The 22465-nt window shown below is 39.7% G+C and overlaps 1 protein-coding gene across 1 annotated transcript in view; it reads right to left on the bottom strand.

The window, feature by feature from the left end:
- LOC121623693 (NEDD4-like E3 ubiquitin-protein ligase WWP1) overlaps nucleotides 1-18624 on the bottom strand; it is a 30491-nt gene extending 11867 nt beyond the window's left edge. Inside the window, exons 1-11 of the mRNA XM_041961073.1 lie at nucleotides 18492-18624; nucleotides 11503-11557; nucleotides 11151-11242; nucleotides 10033-10171; nucleotides 7807-7931; nucleotides 7409-7561; nucleotides 7053-7125; nucleotides 3355-3536; nucleotides 1807-2266; nucleotides 1330-1425; nucleotides 625-799 (exon numbers count right to left, since the gene is read on the bottom strand). Of these exons, the coding sequence (XP_041817007.1) occupies nucleotides 625-799; nucleotides 1330-1425; nucleotides 1807-2266; nucleotides 3355-3536; nucleotides 7053-7125; nucleotides 7409-7561; nucleotides 7807-7931; nucleotides 10033-10171; nucleotides 11151-11220 (1473 nt within the window). The 5' untranslated portion in view covers nucleotides 11221-11242; nucleotides 11503-11557; nucleotides 18492-18624. The remainder of the gene's footprint in view (nucleotides 1-624; nucleotides 800-1329; nucleotides 1426-1806; nucleotides 2267-3354; nucleotides 3537-7052; nucleotides 7126-7408; nucleotides 7562-7806; nucleotides 7932-10032; nucleotides 10172-11150; nucleotides 11243-11502; nucleotides 11558-18491) is intronic.
- Nucleotides 18625-22465: the final 3841 nt, after the last annotated feature.

Here is a 22465-nt window from a genome sequence, read left to right on the forward strand (position 1 = left end):
GCTCATAAAAGCTAAAAGCTGGATAGATCCTGTGTGGTCAAGTGATTCAATAATGCATGGTGGTCACCAAACAAAAGACAAAAAGATTGCTGCTTTGCATAGTGGCAGCATTTATCTTGGTCACCAAAATTGGACATGTACGCTGGGAGTTAAACGAAGGCACTGCATTTACAATACTATTTTAAGGTACAAATTCACAGGGTGTTTGAGGGAAACTGCAAAGACTGTAAAAGGAAAAGACTGCAAATGTTTAAGCTCATTTGGACTTTGATCACTGCAGGGAACTCGGCATGTTATTGGTACAGGAAAATGAAGAGGATAAAAGATGACATATTAATTTTCAAGTAATCTACATGTCACAAATGGAGGACACGCAGGCCATTTTGATTCTGCATGCACCAGCGTGACCTCTCTTTTGAGTAGGGGATGTTTACATTACTTGAATATTAGTATGTGGAATGTTTGTATGTACAGTATCATGTGCGTGGTATTCCACAGTAAAACTAAAAAGTAAAAATGTTGACAAACTATTTTATTAGGCACAAAAACTTAATCTGCTAGGGCTTTGAAAGTGGTTGAGGGGAGACGTGGATAGAAGTAGGGTGTGGGTGGGAATTGTCTTACAGAGTAGAGGTATCTCTGGTTAAACTGGTGCATAGCTCCCTGCAGCTGGCTGCGTTGGCTCTGCCACTGCTCAAAATTGCGGACTGATTCCATAGTGGGACGCTGCCACGTGGTGGTGCGGGTGTTGTGGTCCACATAGTAGATCCTGCCCCTGTCATCCACTCGGCGCTCCCATCTGGCAGAGTCGAGGAAACGGACAGGACAATAAGCAAGCACATACACAACAAGTCAGTTGATAAGCAAATTAATAAGCCAGCTGGCACACTTCACAGGTTATCAAGATGAGATTTAAATACAAGTTTCTTTTGAAAGTGACTTACAGGCAATTAAATTAAAATGAAAAAAGGAGCATAAAGAAACAACTTCCAATTGAACACAATTAACTAAAGTTCTATCACTGTTAATGATCAAAACCCATTTGATGATGTGTTACCAGACATTAGCGCTCATGAACTACACCGTTCATTATGTAGTAGTACTAGTATTAGTTACAGTAGCAGTAGCAGTAGTTACCATTGGTCTGCATCTACACAATTTTTGTTTAGTTGCAGACACGGTTGAGAGAAATGTAAACGAGTTGTTCTGTAGACTCGTATATGAAGCCAAAAAGCCCCTGTTAAAATGGACAAATGAACCTGGTAAAGTTAGAAATTCCATGTCTAAAAAGGGTGGAAGAAAGAAAGAAAGCAAAAGAAAGAGGCTCACCCTGGTGGTAGTGGCTGTGGTCTTTCCCAGGTAGTAGTCCTGGTGTTGTGGTCTACATAGTATGTTCTCCCATGTGGGTCTTTTCTCTGCTCCCACCTAAAAGACAACAGACAAGAGTTTACAACTATGTGTAAAAAAAGAAAAAAAGAAAGAAAAAAAAAAAGCAGGCTGCTAACACTTTATAAAGTTGTTGTGCAAGAGGACAGAGAAGGATGGAAATAAAGTGACAGAAAACGCACAACAGCTTTCTCTTCTACAGTTTTGTGAACTATGAGGATGTGAGAAGTGTTTTTTAAGTGTTTGATACTCAAACGATAGATTTTGGCTTGAGTATCACTTCAAGGTGGAACCCTCTTATTGATAATATTTATATACTTTTATCTAATGATAATATTCTTTTTCAAAATACAGTCAATAGCCTCATAAAGTAATAATGCCAGGGAGTGCAGAAAATGAGTAGTTGCTGGTGGTTTTTACCCTGGTGGTAGAGGATCTGATGCTCCAGCACTGGGGACCTGCTGTCTGGGCTTGGCCCCATCTGTAGTTGTAGTTGCACTACTACTACTACTGCTACCACCACCACCACCACCTCCTGAAGCATTCGCTTCTCCTATTGCTGGGGAGGAAGAGGATGATGATGAGGAGGTTGTGATGGTGGTGGCCCCTTGTGCTGTGGAGGTCAATGTGGAGGAAGCAGAAGCAGAAGCAGCAGCAGCAGCAGCAGCAGTGGTGGTGCCATCAGTAGGCTTAGCAGCAGAAGAGGAGGCTGGAGCCTGTGTGGAGGTGGACAGGGCTTGACATGTGTTATTTGGTGCTGTGTCAGAGTCTGGCACGGTGGCATCTTGACTGGAGTCCTCCTGGTCATCTGCAGGGGGCTGCACATCACCAGCTGCAGCAGAGGATGGCCCCAGAGCAGCATCACAGGACTCCCCATTCACTGCAGGCAAAGCAGAGAAAGACAATGGTGCTGTTTATATCCATGGACTGAACACTTCCTCCATCCATGACTTAACATCAGTGATGCCTCAGGAAAAGAACTGTCTTTTAAATGGCTGACTGTACAACATGTGTCCATTATTCTAGTAGTTTAGTATTCTACATATATATGCATCAACAAACTCCCCCATGTCTGGGTGCTCTTGCTTTTTATTTGAAATTTAAACAACACATTCAAACATGGGAAAAATGTATGGAGGTATTTTGGAACTGGCATCATTGATGGGTAAAGATTAAGCTGTTTGCTGCCTTTTAAAAACATAACAGTGACATATGCACAACAATTCTGAAGTCACCTGTTAGTTTGTAACTCGAGTGAGGCAGGGGAATGAGGGAAACCATGCCAATTGTGATTAGGGGACATGGGTAGCATTTTAATGAATTCAAAGAAGTAGCAATAGCTCTAATTCGTTTGAACTAGATTTTTTTTAAGACCTAACTTCGGCATACTAGCAAAGAATTAATATTCTCTCATCAACCTCAGCTCAGTGGCGTCAGTGTGCTATTGGTGCCCTGCCTGCCCTCCACAGTATACTGCAGTCTGCTTTCCTCTTCTTTCTGTTTATCTCTCCAGAGAGTTTTTGACAGAGGTGCTGACAGCAGCAGAGATTACAGGCCTCGCTTAATGAAAATGAATCTACTGATCTTCTCTACTGTTCACTATCAGCAAGTGAACCGTGAAGAACTTCAACTTAAAGTGGCCTCAGCCCAGCCCAGGTAACACAATGAATATTTGCTGGAAAGATGCACATGTATAATTAGGTGGTTGCATAATAATTTTAATTCTATCTTTGACATATATTCAGTAAATATGTTGTCCAATTCTCAAGTGAATTACACTCATAGGGAATTATGGCCATAAATGAGAAAAACATAACCAAATAATACATATCTTGGGAAGGCAGGGCTTTGTAGCGCTGACACGGCTGAACACACAATACAAACCTGAGAACCCAGGGATTCCATGTCAAACCTTCAATGGTACCCTAATCAACACATTATGAAATGCAACGAAGGATTAAAACTCACCTGTCCTACTCTCTGTGTCACTGTCTGAGGGTTGGTGGACTGGGGTGGAGTTAGGTGTGGCGTCTCCATTGACGACATGACTAAGGGCGGGGCTGCAGGAACTGGAGGGCACCTGACCATCTAGACCATTGGAGGCCGAACAGGAACTTGACCTCGGAGCCAAGTCGGTACCATTCACTGAGCTTTAGGAGAAAACACACAAGTTCAAAGCATTTATCAAACTGAATCCTGACAAATTCTATACCTGCATAAACATAAGATATACTTCATATGTATGTACTCCAACTAAAACATGTAACTTTTTTCTCCTACTGGCTCAAACAGGCTGATAAAAAATTTAATTTACAGGACTTAATGAGGGCGAGCTAAATGTGTGCTACTTCCACTCTGTGTGCTGGTGTCGGATAAAACACTTGTGACATTGAGACTATTGTCTCGTAGGGGTAAGGACAGGACATAATAGGATGGCGTGGTGACGTAATAGACACAGCTGAAGAGGCCCTTTTGTGAGCCAGCAGAGCTCAGTTGGTGCCACAGACGTGCCCACACTAAGACCAGTACGAAGTCTGCCATGACCCAACTCCAGGCTTTGTCTAGGCAAGAGGTGGGTTGCCAGCCAGCAATAAGTCAAACGTCAGAAAGGGTCACAAGTGTGAACAACTTCAATGAATGTTGATTTTATGACTCAGTATATCTGTAATGATAAAAGCTCTAACTATGCTTAATACACAATGAAATAAGACGCATGCACAGGAAGTGATTCCAGCAAATTTCCCACCATATTTGCCCCTGTCAAAATTTCAGTGTGGAGCCCAGCAGAAGCTGCTACTCTCTCCCTTGTTGCTTATGCTCATTTGTATCTATTGTAATACTTTATTTTTTATAATTAAAACTATGTTTTAATATTTATAGATTAACTACAAACACTAAATCAAAAGTAACTGGAGTTGCTGTTTTAGTACTGAAAACTGATGCAGAGAGAAAATTTAGGTACAAATACAAAACTGAAAAGCAATTTCAGACATTACGTAAGTAGGAAGATGCAGATTGAGCAAAATGCAAAAACTCTTGTAGCCAGCATGGAGGCCAGTAGCAAGTGTTTTTACAGGCTGTGAGACACAGTGTGGTTCTACCTAACTGACTCTCTGAAGAAAAGTGGAAACACAAGATAACTGAAATGGAAGGAAAGAAGGAAGGAAACACAACAAAGCAAAGCAGAATTAAAAAATAATAAGAGAAATGAAGGCATAGGCAAGGCGAGTAAGGCTCAGGAAATATGATTTCAGCAGGAAAAATGAAAGAAGGTAGATTGAAACAGGTAAATAGTAAAGAGAAGAGAGGCAATGGAGTGAAGACTGTCAGAAATCCAAGAATAACAGCGACCAAGACAAGACCAAGGACCAAGGACAACGAGTTCAGAGACAAAGAGAAATACAAATGGAAAGAAGTAGGGCAGAGGGTTCCACAAGCATCAGGTTCACCTCTGTTTGACTGAGTGTTATATGCTATGATGCTAAGTGAAGTCACATTTTGGGCAAGGAGTGGGGATGCTAAGCCTGAGTTTAAAAAAATGCTGAGGGTGAGCTGCAAAACACATTCAGACATTTTAAGGCTAATCAAAGGTCAGCATCCTGTACAACAGTTTATAACCTTGTACCTTCTTAACAACTCTGGAAAGTTATCACATCATTAATCCTTTTCTCCCCTGCCTCCAGAACTGCAACATAACCAGCAGAACTAGTGCAGAACATACTCCAAGTCATTCTATTTCACTGACCAGCTCAGTAGGTTGCTGGATGATGTTGGACAGTTCTGCAACACAATGTGAGGCAAGTTCAATTATTGGTTTTGCTCTTTTCACTTGTTTATGGTGGACAGTACTCAACTGAAACAAGGTGATGTCACATACTTCTGTGCACCAATCACAGCTTAGCAACATTTGACTAAAAACAAGCAAACAATTCAGTTGTGGAGTTGTTTGCTTGTGCTGCAAGCACTGTGTCAAACCTGACAAAACAGCAAAGTCCCGGTCGAACAGATCAGCTGAGTTTCTCAGTGTTAAACTATTAGTGCTTCATATAAAACATGCTTTAATTCTGAAATTTGTACAATAATTATCTGAATCAAAAGATCATTGATTGAGGGGGAATAAAAAGAGAGCAGAGAGAACATGAAGGAGCTTACTTGTTGTAATAATTTTGTTTTAGCTCACTTAGTTATACCAACTATAAACTTGGATGTAGTTGATGTTTTAATTGTCAATAACTACAATGGCATTTTAACATAATTATCTTATATAATTAATTTTTTAATATTATCCTAAATCTTTATTCTGATTCATTTCTTCTAATTCACATTTTATTGACTTCTTTTAGATCTTTCTAGATCATTTATGTTTGAATTCACTGAAACAAAAATGCTTATATATATGAAATTTTTACTGTCTTGCTTTCATAAACACATGTTTAAAGTTAAAAGTCCTGGAGATTTTTTATCAAAATAGACATCTGTTCAGTCACTATTTACAAATGAATGGTGAAACACGAGTTGACTTTTATGATGTCACAGGAAATGCAGTGTGTCTACAGAACAAGACAATTTGTAGCATTTTTGACAGTGGATCAGTTTGAAACATTGCAGGGAGTAATGGCACAAGAAGGAGCAGCCATCATGAGCTGTTAGATGACGAGCTGCAGGCACTTCTCAGCAAGGTAACAATCTCCTTTCAGTTTCACTGTACCCTGCTGTCTGCAGACTCATGTTGTGTGCAGCATAAAATCAGATCATGGTTGCTCACAAAATGATGGAAAAAGGACAATTATTGCCTGACTTTGTTACACAACAATATTGCTGCCCCAAGAATTATATGGCCTGTACTGTTAAAGCGCATTTGCCATTATCCCAAGTAACTACAGGTGTCGCCAAAACAACCAGGACTGAAAGTCTTCAAGATTGCCACTTTAAGGATTCATTATTTAGACAAGAATTACATGGGAAAATTTTGTCTCGCCACCACAAATATTCCCCTAGCTGCTTCTCCTTCCTCTCTGGCTGAGTACTCACACATTTCTGGAACTCCCAGAGAGGGGGAACACCACTTAGTTTTAAATATACCCGTGTTTGTGTCTTGCAGTCCTCTCAGCAACTGCAATGCAGAGAGGAGACAAGCAGCCACAACCCTCCCACCAACCTCCTGTCTGTTGCACTGAAAAAACGTGCTTCCTTTGTGGCTTTCTCATAAAAACCCTGTTAGCCTCACTGAAGGGCACATTTACAGTGTGACATATAGTAAAGATTGGTACCAGTTGGGCAACACTACAGCTTAAAGCAGGAGTATGGGATATCCAGAATTGAGAAAAAGCAAGATACAGTCAAGACCCAGACCTCTACATACATACTTACATACATACATACATATAAAAGGCCTTGAGCTAGTGGATGACAATAGAATATGGGAACAAATACTAAAGTGAAATATGCTTTCATGATTCCTACAGGGCACACTGTGGGGAAACTGTGCTAAGACACAACTGCTAGCATTCCTTAACTTGAGGATAAGCATGCTCCATAGTTTGAAGGACTTATTCTCACCAGGACATTACAGGCCGACCATTTTAGGAAATGTGAAGTTGTCAATTTTCTTCTACCTGAAACATAAAACATAAAATGCCCCCAAATAGCTGGTTTGTTTAATTTACCTGTTGGCAGCCCTTGAGGAGGAGGAAGATGAGTCTCCATTTTCATGAATGGCATTGCCATTTTGTTGGACTTCTGCAGAGAATTGAAGAAGACAAGTTAGCCTACAGATATTGTGAACAAGTAATTAACATTTAGTAAATTAATTCAAACAAGAAGAATTGGTAAGTGTACAACTAGCATTGCATTACGAGATAATGCACCGGTATTTTCCTCAGTACATGTATCTGTATGCATATTTTGGTGTCACTGTTCTCTCCCTGTGCTTCCTCATTGATTGTCACTCACCAGTGCACATGGTAATTAAAAACAGCTCCTCCACCATCACCCACCCCTAACATATAAATACTCAGCTCACTTATGCTATTTGCTGCATTGCCGTTGGTAAGCGGTGCCAGCTCCTCTTGGTCAGTGACAGTCAGGCCATCAAGGTAGACAGTTAACTCCCCTATTGGAACCGGAGCGCCCTTCTGCTCCACGCTCAGTTTCAGCACCTCCTTCACATTCTCTACTGTAGAGCCAAAGCAGAAATGGGGTGGGAGAAGGCATTACAATAGAGTGACATCAGGAAAAACATAAAACTAACCACTTCCACAGAAATGCTTCATTTACAACATTCAAATTAGAGAAAAAGAGACACTGATCTGTCCTGTGCAACAAACTCAGTGTCATGGCAAATCTGATTAACAAAAACTTTAATGATCCCTATTATAAATCAAGAGATGATCAGGCATGTTTGATGAAGCTTAACCATACATTTTCTGTCATGCTGCTCCAAGGCTTGAAGTAGGTCTAGCGTGGCTTTGCCCAGCAGAGCGTCTGCCTTCAGGGTGTGGTGACTCCATACTTTGAAATCCACCTGTGTGTGCGGTGTTACATTCCTATAAGGTCAGGAAAGACACAAACAAACAAATACAGGGAGTTCTAAAAACAACTTTTAACATAAATCATACTAATTTACGACATCATCAGAACAAGGACAGGCATGAAGCATAGACTGGTCTAGCACAGGGCAGGAACTATACCATGGCCAAACAGTCAGTGTGGTGGATGCCCCGGGGTGTGGCTGTAATGCCCCTTCTACCACGCATACTCTGTCTTGAACTGGCAGAATAAAGTTGCAGATTTCCTTATCCGAAACTACATGTGAAGCAGCAAATAAACAAACCTTGTTTCCCAGTGTGTCCGTCACGCTGGACAACAGCATTTCTCCCACTTCATACACATTATCAGCCAGTTACCAATAAACATAATGTGCTAAGTACAAGCAGCTAAACATTGTACTTTGTAAGTATTAGTGTATGTGAGTTCAAAATTAAGAAGCATATCACTGCATAGTGGTACCTAACTAGGATTAAAGTTCCCTGATGCTCCACAGGTCTAACAGTGTTATGAATCTGTGTTTAATTTGCTGTGTGTGTGATACACCATCCAGCAAATCTATAAAGTTTGCATTGAAATACAGTTTATGGATTATGTAGATGTCGATACTAATAGCTGCATGGGTGTTGAAGCTAGCTCAGATTGATGTTGGTCACCCTTAGCCCCTTTATAGACTTGCTTTATCATTAAAATATAACAATAACAATTAATGAGCCATTCATATTTAAAAAAAAAATCAGACAGCATTTTGTGGAACAGTCTTAATAAAAGTCAGAACTGTTTTAATACACTGACTCATCATTGTTTACTGCATACTTATTTGTCTTCGTAATATGTAGTTATCATTACTGTTACTGCACACTGAACAGACATTGTCCAGCTCTATACTGGGTTTTGACCTTGAATCCAGGGTGAATTCAATAAACTTACAAAAACCTTTTTGTTTTAACAACACTCTGCCTCACACCACCCTAAATTTTGAAGCCATGCAAGACTTGATCACTAGTCCTCCCCAAAATGTGGGGGGAGGAATATATGTGAATGTGGAGGGCAAAGAGAAAGAGACCCGAGGTGACATATGTACTCCTGCTTCCCCTTAGAAAAGAAAAAAGCAATAAAGAAAACGACTCTAACTTAGATGCTTCTCATTCCCCCAGTTTCTCTATTTTTCAACATCTACTCCCCCGCAAAAAAATCTTGCAAGAGTACCTTGTCCTTGCTGATGTGCACAGTTCACATAATGCTGCTTTCCTTGTGTTTTTGTCCTTATACAAAATGAACACTACACAGCACAGTCATTGCATTCACACGTGCACACATCAGCCTAGAGAAAAATATTTAGGATCATAGCATAAATGCTATGTGTAAGACTTGTAACAGCTTGCATCCACGGTGCAAACACAGGGTAACGAACACAGCACCACTGTCACTTATCAGCAATAATTACTCAATCAGGACAATTAGCATTTGCAATGACGTGTCTCTGGCGTATGGTCGAAACCATAGAGCTGTAAGACTGCCATGTTCAGGCCCCGCAAGTGTCTCAAATGATACAAAGAACTCTGTGTGTTGTTCTACAGCAGTTCCCCTTGTTCATAATGTTTTTAAAACATGTTTTATCACTGTTTGTTACAGGAGGTACACATTGTAAGACACACCAAAGCACAATCCTGCACCAAAGCCTGCATACTAGAACAGCTCTTCCTACTAAGAGGACAGAAGTGTTGCTCCATCTTTCTCTCTCAACTGCTTTTTTTTTACAAGCTCGGGCCATTTGGAGATCTACATCAGCTCTCTAGAGGAACATTCTGTTTAGGGGGAGTATCAGAAGACAGATGTTTGTGGTCCCAACTAAAAATTCATTACAGTCTGTCTCTCATGTTCTCCAAATAATAAAGTGTCCAGGGATTTATGAGCTGTCCTCCTACACTCACTTATGAAGCACACTGTGAACAGGAACTCATATAGAACTTCACTTAATGCTTATGTATTGTGCACACAGATGATAAAGAAAAAAGGGAGAGAAAAGACAGAGAAAATGGCATTAAGGTAAATAGACACAGACTGACAGATACACAAAGGCAAATTGTTTCTTCTTACAGAGTGAGCCTCTCATCCCATTTAGGACTGGAGGAGCTATGAGACTTCGCTGTGCGGCGTGACTCTCCCTCCGCTGTCACCTCCACATAAATGGCAGTCCCAAACAGGCTTTTCTTCCTCTTGATTTTGGCACAGGAAACTGGTGGTGGGTACATATAGGAAGTGATGAGACTAGTGAAAATTTTTACTTTTAACAGGCTACATTTTTATCTTAAAGTTGACACTAACATATTATTGGAATCAATATATTACTGATTATGGAAAATCGTTATATCCCACAGGCAATCCTGCTGATAGTGCTTCAATGTGAACCCTATGATGGAGCGACAGGGTCTAGATCAGGGGTCGGCAACCTTTACTACTCAAAGAGCCATTTGGACCCGTTTCCCACAGTAAAGAAAACACTGGGAGCCACAAAACCCTTTTGGCATGTCAAATAAAAAAACGCTGCATATAAGGTTTTTTTGCCTGTACAAACAAACGAAAATGTGCTGCATTTATGAAATCAGTGAACGACTGCAGAGAAAACGAAATTATATTTCTGCGTGCAACAACAACATTTTGAAGTCCGACAAAAAGACGTTGGGTTGAAGGTACTTTCAAGAAAAATTCTCAATGTCTATTGGAGTGCTTCTTGCATTTATGAAAAAAACACTGAACTTAAATTCTCCACCGGCAGCAAGGTAAAAATGCGTCCACTCTCTGCGTGCCGTTATCCTTTTACTGGCGCGTGCAGTCAGCTGTCAACCTGAATAATAAAAGGACTGTTTCACTGAACAATGAAAAAATATGAATATATGCTAAATAATAGGCAATTAAAATATTAATCAAACATGGTTAATGTGATTTCTGCTCCTGAACCTCAGCACACAGCATCTGCACACCAGCGCTGTGCGTCGTCACCTGCATCTTTACGCAGGATCGTAAACTGTCATCTGTGAGCGCGAGCGATCTGTTTCAAAATGAACAAACTAAAATAAAATATATTTTAAATAAATGCTCATTAATTATTTCCAGGAGCCGCATCAGAGGGATGAAAGAGCCGCGGGTTGCCGACCCCTGGTCTAGATCCTGAGGCCACTCTGCCACTCCCAAACATTATAGCCTTGTGGACTCACCAATGGCATGGAGCTGTGATGTTCCTCTGTGGTTATGGCTAGACTCTGCTCTAGATGAGGCCGTGGCCATGTCATACACCACAGTGGGAAACCTTTAAAACCATACACACGGACAAACAAAGCAAACATCAAACACACACGAAACATGCTCAGTGAATACAAACACAAATAATAAACAGGTGAACTCAACAGGGTTCCAATAAAAAATACAGCTGAGAGGCTGTAGGAAATGCTGAAGAATATTCTGAACATTTTGTTGAGTTTTGTGGTTAAGGTCCTTCCAGCTCTAAGCTCTATTAACCATATTATAATTTGACATGGACATAATGCTGAAAACACAATATTTACTCACAGTTGGTGTGTGCTGCTAGACCCTGTGGTTCAGCCCACTCCGTGTCCCATGATTCCTTTGAAACAGAAAATATCTCATTTTTAGGATAAACCCCAGAACAGCTGACGCAAACTCTAGCAGGTCAAAGTCTGACCTCTGAGTAAGATACCAACTTATTACTGAACATGGAGGAATGAATAGGACAGTCTGTGAAAAGCCCCTGTTGATTTTTTCAATTTCATTGATACAGTTGAAAAACTGGCTAGATCCCCACTAAAACGGATCCCAGTAACCAATTAACTTCAAAACTCTTAGATTTGTCTTGCTCACTCACAGCAAGACACCGACTTCTTCCTTTAAGTGAAATTATTACTGTCCAGTGATTACATTTTACTGTGTCCCTACCGTGGTTTGAAAAAGTCAGCTACATTTGTGCGCAGTAGCTTCAGTCTGCCACACTGTAAACTCGATATAACAAATTCCTACTTCTTGGTTACAATTTAGAAGTGGTTCCCAATACCTATCCCCATTCCTCCGATTTGTCCCTGCAGTATTCATAAAACTATCACATGTAGTTTGCCACTATCTGGTTCAACTTTGACCTACTATGCACATACTATATTTTCAGTTTTTGCAGTGTGATGCACAACTCTGTATAAGAAACAGTTCAAGGATGGCCAGCTTTGTTATCACTTTTCATCTACTGATTAAGATAACCGGAACAAACCGAACTTGTTTAAAACCTGCCTGATCACTCATACTGCAATGTGCCATGTTCTGTTGTATGGCTGCACAGCTGAGTTTACAATGCAGTTTCTCAATGTTACAGTGGGTCTGGATTTCTTTTTGGAAGAAAAACCAAACTAACCTAACCGAATACACTATGAATATAATGATTATACTACATTATCATACTGTACTAGACTGTTAGTATACTGCACTATTATTATATACAGCAAAACCATACTGCATATGGCATGTAACTATGTTAGAACATTCCCATTAACAACAAAATTAAGACACATGCTGTAAAAAAAACTTTTTAAGATTTCTCAAATTAGTAGTTAGTATGTTAACCTGTCGGCATAATTATAGTTGATTTCAAGAATATAAGGGATGCCAGCCTACTCCACTGCAACCTAAAGAACAAAACAAGAGAAAAAGAGGAGGACAACATGCCTATTAACCATCTCAGCGCCAGAAGTCACTACACCCCGACTGTTTCCTGTTCCAATTAGAGCCAAGCGTTTTTGATATGATTAAATGGTCACAGCACTGGACTGACACATAGACTGGTTGATTACCCAACACAGACCTCAAGTTGGACCAGGCAGCTTTTAAGCAGCTTAGGAGGAACACAATTAAGAAGATAGGGATATTTCGTGCCAGAATTAAGTCAGCGTGATCAGTGTGCAGGCTACAGGGCAGATGGAGACAAAATATTATCCCAGTCAGCAGCACAGTGCCAGGCAAAGCTATAGTGGCTATCTTGCTACTAGGGTTGAAGAGTTGGGTACACCATGGTATGAAAACTGACATTTACCATGTATATTTGCTTATCTACGGTATTGCATTCTACCATATTAGTATTATTTAAAAAATATTTTCAGTTCATATCTAGTTTGATGTCAGTCAGAACATAATATTTTGTGAACTTGTAACAAAGCTTATATTCAAGCCAAAAAAACCCTTCTGTTTTCATTTCTTTAAGGGCCTGAAAGGCCTTTTCACGGTGTTAAAAGAAGACAAAATATTGAAGATGTTTTCAATGTCCTTTTCGAAAAATGGCTATACAGAGGAAAAAAATACAAAGCTTAACAAGTAATAAATGCTGAAACTTTGAGGACATGACATGCCAACTTTGTCTCCATAAGATGTGGGATTTCTCATCTTAATATATAGCTATGGAGGAACATAACGAGTGACCCACACAGCAATGGCATTAATCACTAAGCAGAACAACTGATCCTGACAATGAGGAGTTGATTGACAGCGCTTAGCAGCACTTCAAACAGGAAGATGCAGATGACAGCTATAACAGAAAAAAACTAGGGGATAAATGATGGAAATGGGACAGGGTCCAGCAGTCATCTGTCATCACTCTCAAGGGTCTTGACATAATGAATAATGAAAACAGTTATTAGCCAGGCAATAGACTGGCCCCGAATCCCCTTGAGAACTGCTTACATGGAGTGACTGACACATGGTCAACAGGTTTCTTATGCTATTTGAAATATGTTACACTATAAGGCATATTTGACTTTTTTTTTTTTGAGGAAGATGATATGATTTATCCATTATCAAAAATAGTGCCAATTAATTTTCTGTTGATTAACTAATGGATTTAATTGACTTATTGTTTCAGCTCTAATCTCTGTGTCTGTGTATAACCGCTGAAAATACAGAATTTAAATAGATGACATTAATCCTTTATCGGAGATGAACAAAACCCATTCAGTAGCATGTCAATGAAAAATGCATCAAACCTTGTGGAGCAATCACAAAAATTGTTCATTGGAGGTGTGACAGTCAAAGTACTCCATGTATTTAGAAGTTGATGTAAAAAGTGAGACATCTTTACATGTTTATTTTGTTAAAATCAGTCGAAAAGAAGAAATTGCTGATGTTTTGTTACAGTCAAAAGATAATCCACATGAGTTATGACTATTTTTTTGCTAAATAGTTGAGTGCAGAAATGGTTTACAGCTGGCAGACAATGACCAGCAGTCAGACTCTCTTGATAAATTTAAAAAGGTACCTTGTTGCTAATCCATGTTCGCTGCTACACCTCTTGGTGTGTCACCATCTGTCAATTAACTACAATGCATCATGCATCTATACTGCCACTAGGGGTCAAGACCACCACGGGGTACCTTACTTTTCACTATATGATTATATTTATATTCACGTTGAAAGCACAGAATATGTAACTCTTACATTGCAGATGTACATCTAACTAAGATTCACTGGCCCATTTTTCTATTGATATTCTAAGGTCACTCTGAAGTTGAATTCTATGAGCACAAACTTGCCAATTTTGTTCATAATTGAAAGGAATCAGGTTCAGAATCAGAGAAAAATATTACTAAGCAAGTTGGTACACCTTTAGTGTATTGACATGTTAAGTTTATTTTGAATATCCACTGCATGTTATCATATTTTCTGTTACAGTAATGGCCATCTTTTAATGAGGTAAAAGAAAGTCAAAAACTTAAATGGATGGGAAAAAAATAAAAATAAAAAAAATTGCAAATTTTGGCATGTCAGGGTCTCTTCCTGGTTTGAAAATAACGACCCTGATCAGCACTTACCGTACTTATCAAATATCATATTATTCTGATTAAGCCTACAATTCTGGGTTTAAGATTCACTTTTGGAGGGGATGCCTTGTGAAGATTGCAGCAGCACTGGAATACACAGCGGATCAGCGATTAGCAGTGAGTGTGTCTTCTAACAAGAAGGACCCAATCTACTCCTGGCCATAGCACTTTCTACATCAGGTTTGTACGCTCTGCCTGTGGCAGTCTGGATTTCCTCTGGGTGCTCCGGTGTATTCTGACAATAAACACACAGGTCAAGAGCGCTACACATTTGAGACGTCCTAATCAAGTTGGTTTTTACTTAATCTATGACATTATAATATTCATATTTTCTTACATACTGCAAGAGTTAAAACCTCCACAATCTAGGGCAAATATACTTGACAGCTGTGCAGCTCTGTTTAAGAAAAATGGACTGTATCACAGCTCTCCATTAATGATTTCCAAAAGTGTCTTACAGTAATACGTGAATAAAGGTAATTTTGTAAATATCGATCTGGCAGACCAGCTTGAGGCATCTGTGCTGAATTAAATTTGACTTAAGAATGACGATGGACTCCAAAAGACTAGCAGTCTCGGAGGCATAATTTGAAACTATACTGAAACAAGAAAACAAAATGTTTTTTTACTCAACAGGGTCAAAAGGACATTTAATCAGCGAGTTACACGATTAAATGCAACCTTAATGACATTTGAATTACAAACACCCCACCAGACCCTCGGACATTTTAACTCCTATATTCTGCGCATTTGTCTGATAATGCGTGGCAGATGGCTAAGTGAGTATAAACTCTAATTACTACTCTCAGATGCTTTGGGAAGACAACCAGCAGTGTACAGAGATGGGATGTGACAAACTGATGTATGGAAGACTTTATGGACATTTAACTACAGTCAGCACATTAGTCATACAAAACAACTCCCTACAAAAGATAGTATCCATTAAGTGATATAGAGAATATACTTTAAAATGCACTGCCAGTCATCAGAAATTCTACTACAGTTCTGTCTTCATGTAATCAATTTCTCACCAGCTCTTGGCTGCATTACAATATATGGCATGAAATAGCAATTTTCCCAACAGATAATAAACATTAAATATGAGGGACATGCTCAATTAAGGAAAGCACAACACTAAAGTGCAATTTGCACAACAGTATTTAACCTTGTATCTTAGGTTTTCTTTGGTTTTTCGTGTCTCATTGTCTGTGACTGGTTGCTTACACTGTCTAATGTGCTGGTCAGACTGTAGAAAGAAAAGCCAGCAGTGTTGGTGTAGGGGTGGATTTGCTTACAAAACAGCTAGCAACCTGCTTACTGCTAGACAATGCACTTTATATTTTGTGGTGCGTGTGTGTCTGTGTGTCTGCAAAACTGCCAAAGCTTCTTTAGGGAATGTTTTTGACAGACCTTAAAAACTGGGCTCATACAAAGGTTATTCATGTTTTCTAATTTCACACACATAACAGTTCACACACCAACATGGACGCTCAGGCCCACATACACAGTAATAGAGCTGTCTGCACTGGAATACATCTGGACAGACCATGATGTCAGGGGGGTATTTGCTTACAGGAGCAGGACTTAAGTCCCCCTTTAACACACCCCACAGCTCCACAAAAGTGGGCAAAACAAAAGGAAAAAGTCATAACCCAAGTAACAGAAAACAAGACTAAGCCACAACAAATACATAACACACATTAGTCTTGTTCTGTTATCTTAGACTTCTGTTTTGAGCAAAATGAACACAACCCCAAGACATGAATAACATTTAAAATGAAATGTTACAACACCAAGAGGCAGAAAAAGCTTAGGTTTTACCTGTCAGGATTTGATCATTCCATTTAGACAACACAGGATTTCACTGCAGCAGTCTACTGTCAATCAAGTAACCCAAATTTGTCATAACTGCACAAATTACCCTTGTAATGAGACAGCTTTCGATTTTCCTGCACACAGTCAAGGCTGTTAAATGAATGACAATGTTTAGCCTAGCTCTACTTTATCTCAATGACAATCGGGAGCAGCTAAATTCTCATAACTTTTCTTTAGGTTGGCATGACACACTAGGTTCACACAGTGGCAGCAGGCCACAACTCCCACTTTCTCCACAGCTGCTCTTTTCCTTTTCAAAGGTCAATGTCTGTGAGAGTGAGTGAGTGTGTGTGTGTGTGTGTGTGTGTGTGTGAGAGAGAGAGAGAGAGAGAGAGAGAGAGAGAGAGAGAGAGAGAGAGAGAGAGAGAGAGAGAGAGAGAGAGAGAAAGACTGAAAGAGAACGCAAACAAGTATATTTCAGAACCAGCCAGCCAAAAGTTGCTGCTCAAGTGACAGCTTCCTGTAAGTAATTCCCAACAAGCTTGGCACAAATACATACAATATGTGACAGGCTGATCTGCCAAACCACTGTTCACAGCTGAGAGACAGCAGGACATGCACTCATGACCCTGGTATACAATAGCTGATTGTAAAGAAAACCTTCATCAGTCACTGAAACAATTAAAGTCACGTTTGAGCATTTCTCTTTGAGGCCAAGGGGAATGGAAGGCAACTGGGCCTAACCTTAAGTGATAGGGATTTCCCATCAGGTATTAGCCAAGGCCAAGTTCACTATGTTAGCACTGTGACAGATTGTGCTCATAATTCCCTATCTTTGCCTGTCAGGGACTGAAACAGTGCCAGTGTTACATTGCTCATGTCTAGTATGTCCAGCAGTGTGGATCATAGCAGGCCTATGTTTTCCTGCGTCTGAAGTCAGGCATTGTGCATGACCAAGGAAACACTTTACAGACAACAAATGTCAACACCTTAGAGTTAGAGGTGACAAAGAATTTCTCCTTTTCTGATTACAAACTTCAGTAAACAAGACCAAGATTTATTGGGTGATAAAGGAGCAGATTACATTTCAGACTATCCGTCTGCCATACGATACTAACACTTGTTGTTTGTTTCAACGCAAACGCTAATCATCATACACAAACTCTGATATGCTTAACAAGCACTGGCTAACTTTGGATAATCTACTGTCATGCTAACGCTAGCTCACACAGTAAGAGTAACTAAATATGCAAGTACTAGCCTTAGGATAGAAATTTCCCAAATCTGATCCAGATGTCTGGTGAGCTTTCTGGTTAGATTTGCAACAGACATATAACATAGGTACAGTGTTTGTCAGATAAGGCTGTCTAACGACATGTAGCCATGTACTGGAACTAGTCTGCAAAGAAAGCTAGTCAGCTGGCTAGCTATCAGTTAGCTAGACAGCTAGCCACAGTGAAAAAACAACAACCCCATTTTAGTGTTATTTGTTTGAGTCGCTAGCTTGTCGGCAACTGGTTATCCCTCTGACTACCGTTACGATATCTGACTGGCTAGCCAGTTGGTAACATCGTCACATAATGGAAACACTCAATGTGTTTGTTTAATGTTTAGCTGTACAACTTGCAGTAGAGCAGGCACGGCTAGTTCAGCAAGCTAACGTTACAAACTTAGCCAAGTTAGCAATTATCCAATTGCTGACAGCTAGCCGGCTAACTAATTTACTTAGCAGGTTAGCTAGTTGTCCGCCATCACAGAGCTAACATAGTCAAACAGTTCGGCTAGATGTAGAGTGAGGCTTGTCAAGAAAGCATTTTTGACCCTTGGGGTAAGTCGTTCGTAAGGGTTTGAGTTACATAAGCAGCTGTGTTTTACCGTGTCCGTTGTTCCACTCCTTCCCCACTCTCTGCGGTTCTCTTATCGTTACGGTTGTCGGTAAAATGCCCAACCGTACAGGCCTCACTGTCTGCTACGGCTCTCTTGCCATCTCTGTGCAGAAGCCTCCGACCAGCAAAACGCACGGGCGACAGGCGCGCCACCCCAAATATTGCTGTGTAATAACACGGGACACGAGAGTAGACCTCTGACTCAATACATTACTTATATGTACAATGTTGTTATGACACAACCTCCCTGTCCACACGATTTCATGATTAATTAGACAAGACCATAGCCTATGTACTTTTCCTGTGCATTTGATCTGCAAGTGCAATTTAAACACTGATAATGTCTCTTATTGTATTTATTAAGTATTCTGTTCTCATATTATATCAAGTTGCTCACCTTAATATCTTGTCACACTGAAAAAGGTTTCATTTTACAAATTATGGTTTATGTTTGTATGTTAGTGGTTCCCAACCTTGGGGTCAGGACCCAGCGGGGTCCCAAGATAAATTTGAGGGGGGGGTGTTGTTTGTTTGTTTGTTTTTCACTTCTGGCCTGTCACAAGTAGTCGGGGTCACAAGAAGATGTTGGTTTATTTTTATTTATCAATCTTACTTTATTCATTAGGGGACAAAAGTTTCTCTATCCCCATTTGTTTTGTACATTTCCCTATTTGTTGTTGTAAAAACCCAATATGCCTGATTGAACTTATATGTATTAGTAATTCTTGTTTCCTGGAATGACTTGTATTAACATTGTTATTGTTGCACATTTATTCAAGAGGCACTCCACACTGATACATTTTTGCACTTTTGGCCGCAGCTGGTAAAATTTTTTTCACTTAGAGGCACTAGCTGCTCTTTTTGGCTGCTGTTATGGTCTGACATGTGTCATTTCATCATTCTAAGACACCTGCACACCCTACATCATCGTGTGTTTTAGGCCTTTTAACATCATACACCCAGCAAAAGCTTGGAATACAATATGTGAGCACCATTTCCCCAAGTAAACAGTTTTGACATTTATCAGCTTTGAGGTCTGATATCCAGAGTTTACAGTGAGATTTATACAAATGGCCGGCAAGTACTGGACCACATCTCCAGGCCAGGTCCTTATTATACCTGATTGGTCCTAAAGCTTTCTGTGCTTTCATCTCCAAATTACTGATATCTTTCCTCTTAAATTTGTGCCTGTTGAATCAATAATTAATCTGCAATTGAGAATTTGATTGTGGTTGAGAGTACACTAATTGTAGAGATGGGGAAAAAACAACAATAAAAGAATAAAACCAGACAAGAAGACATGGGAGGGGAAGCCCCAACTATATATTATTTTCTTTCATTCTCCCCCTTTTAATAAGTTTGCAGTTGACAGCTTGGATGAAGTTTGGGCCTATTCTGCCAGTGTGATTTGATATTACAGCTCTTATAATAACTTTTTTTAATGCTAGAATCACATTCCATTGAATGTAAATCGAGAGATTTCTTTAAATATTTATATGGAAATAGGTTCACTGTCTGGGAATGCAAGGGCATGGGTGTATATTCGCAGAAATTAATACAATAATCACCACTTTATAACATTGGTGTTAGGCAAGCCAAATGGACTGTTAATTTAAGTCCCTGTTTACTCTCACCAGATGTATTTTAGTGTTGTATAATACTGGTCCAAATCCATTTCGAACAAATATTAAGCATTGTGTCTTTGAACTTCAGAACAAGAACAGTTTGTACAGGCTGCACAGGCTGGAAAGTGTTTTTAAAGCAAGAAATGATTGAACCATGACATTAAGACAGACTTAATATGGTATTATTGTTTTGTGCAGTAGGGCAATAAAAATCTTAATCGTTGCTGGTGCAAAACCAAGGTGACCAGATCTCTAAGTCCATGAGGTTGCATGTTTGTGTAGGGAATTCATTAAACATTTCACATATTAATTCTGCTCTAATATTTATAAATTACAAACTCTGATATAGGCAGGCAGTCATTTTGACATGTAACTACAGGAAAAAGCACACATGTAACCGATAACATTGTTAATGGCTGCATTCCGTGTAGGAGTGAAAATTGTTAAATTGCTGAGCCAGTATTGATCTATTAGGTTGACTTATTAGTGCCTATCATTGTTAATACCGATGCAGTTGTTATGGAGGGAGCTAGAGGTCAGTGACTTTCTGATAAACAGTATGTTGAAGAGGTGCTGAAAAGTCTTTTTGTTGAGGCTTAAGATGTATGGAGCCTAAAGAATGTAACCTGTTCTTGCAAATCTTTCGTATTTCAAATCGTGTGCCTCTTGCTGCTGCTGGTGTGCGGGTGTGTGCATGTGTGTGCAGATGAGCAGAGGATGTCAAAATACACATTTGTGAATGCTTTCTTTCCACCCCTGCAACAATTTGTGATTTGTAGTTGTCCACCTTGTATATTGTTATATGTTCAATGATGTGTGAATGCATTATTGTCATATCTACTAAATCAATAGTTTCTGCAGTGTCATGTTGGCTCACTCAAACATAATGAAATTGTTTAGTGGGTTTCTGTGAGCCTTTTCCTTAAGTGGACACTCTATTGTCGTTGTACTGTTTAGAACAGACAAATATTTTATTTACCTCTATTGTCCACAAAGAGTAGCTACACAAAATATACCGCAAAGGTACATAAAGTCAGTATATGCATCTGTCTGAAATTAGTGGTGAAGTATTGGAGCATGCTTCCAGGGAGCTCTCAGAATGTACATTCCTTGTCAAGCATTTAAGAACAGTGGGTACACTGGACGCTCTCTTCCCTGGTTGCGATTAGCTTCACAATCCACTTCCATTAAGTGTAAAAAATATGAAGAATTGGGAATTGAAAGGGTTCTAGCTTTGTAATGGTCTGTCTATGTATTTTTCGAAGGTGAATGCACATTTGTATGTGCTGTCTATTTTTTCATACTTTGTAAATGTTGTAAGTATTATGCTGATCTCCCACAAAGGGCTTATCACCTCCAACTAGATCTAAGATGACTTTTCCTCTAGCGTTGCTATACGGCTTAACTCTTAGATGGGCTCATGTTCTGCTTTCAGACAGGAAAAGAAGGAGCCTCCCACCTTTCCCTTGTGCCATCAAACTTTGCCTGCCATTATTTAACTCTTCTGTTTTTCTCCTGAAACAACATTGACTGTAAGGGTCTGGGGAGATCATTAGACCTTATTAAACCTTACATGCACAGCTGGAGTGTCATCAAACCTCTCTCAACCAGCATGCCATGATAAAACAACACTGTCCTCGTCGCTGACTCGTCAGAGACACCAGGTCGGTAAACATATCACTGCTGTGTACTGTACACACAATTTTTTTCTGAATGTTTGACACATCCTTGTTTAAAAACTCAAATTTTCAACCTGCGCAAGTCCCCAAATAATAAGGATAATACCAGACATTAATGAAGTACAGGATTATGAAGACATACAAAGGGCACATCCCTTTTATATGAGAGGAAAATCAACAAAAACAAATTTACAAGCCATTTAGAGAGATTTTACCAGTTCAGGCTCTTATGATGACAGATTTGCCTTGGATCCCAGACATGAACATCCAAATCATCTGTAGCCAACATATGGTGGCATGATGACAAAACCACCACATCTAATGCAATCCAACACAATAGCCGTGCAGTAAATACTTTGTGCAAGTTATAATGGCTGTGTTAGTTGAGCATGTCAGAAAGCTGTTGACCCGGTGTTTGGTTTTTGAGGCCATTTTTTTTGTGCTGTTGTGTTGGATTGTGTTATAGAAGGTATGTATTGACGTCACTTGTTTTTACATCGGCCCCATCACCAACACGTGTGAGTGACAAAACAAACTCATTAACGGAACTATAAATGAAGTGAGAGCTGCCCTACTTTAAGGGAAACAAACGGGCATCTTGAAAAAGTAAAGGCCATTGGAACTGACATTGATTGATATGATTTACTGGACAAAGCACC

This window comes from Chelmon rostratus, chromosome 20 (genome assembly GCF_017976325.1).
Source record: "Chelmon rostratus isolate fCheRos1 chromosome 20, fCheRos1.pri, whole genome shotgun sequence".
NCBI lineage: Eukaryota > Metazoa > Chordata > Actinopteri > Chaetodontiformes > Chaetodontidae > Chelmon > Chelmon rostratus.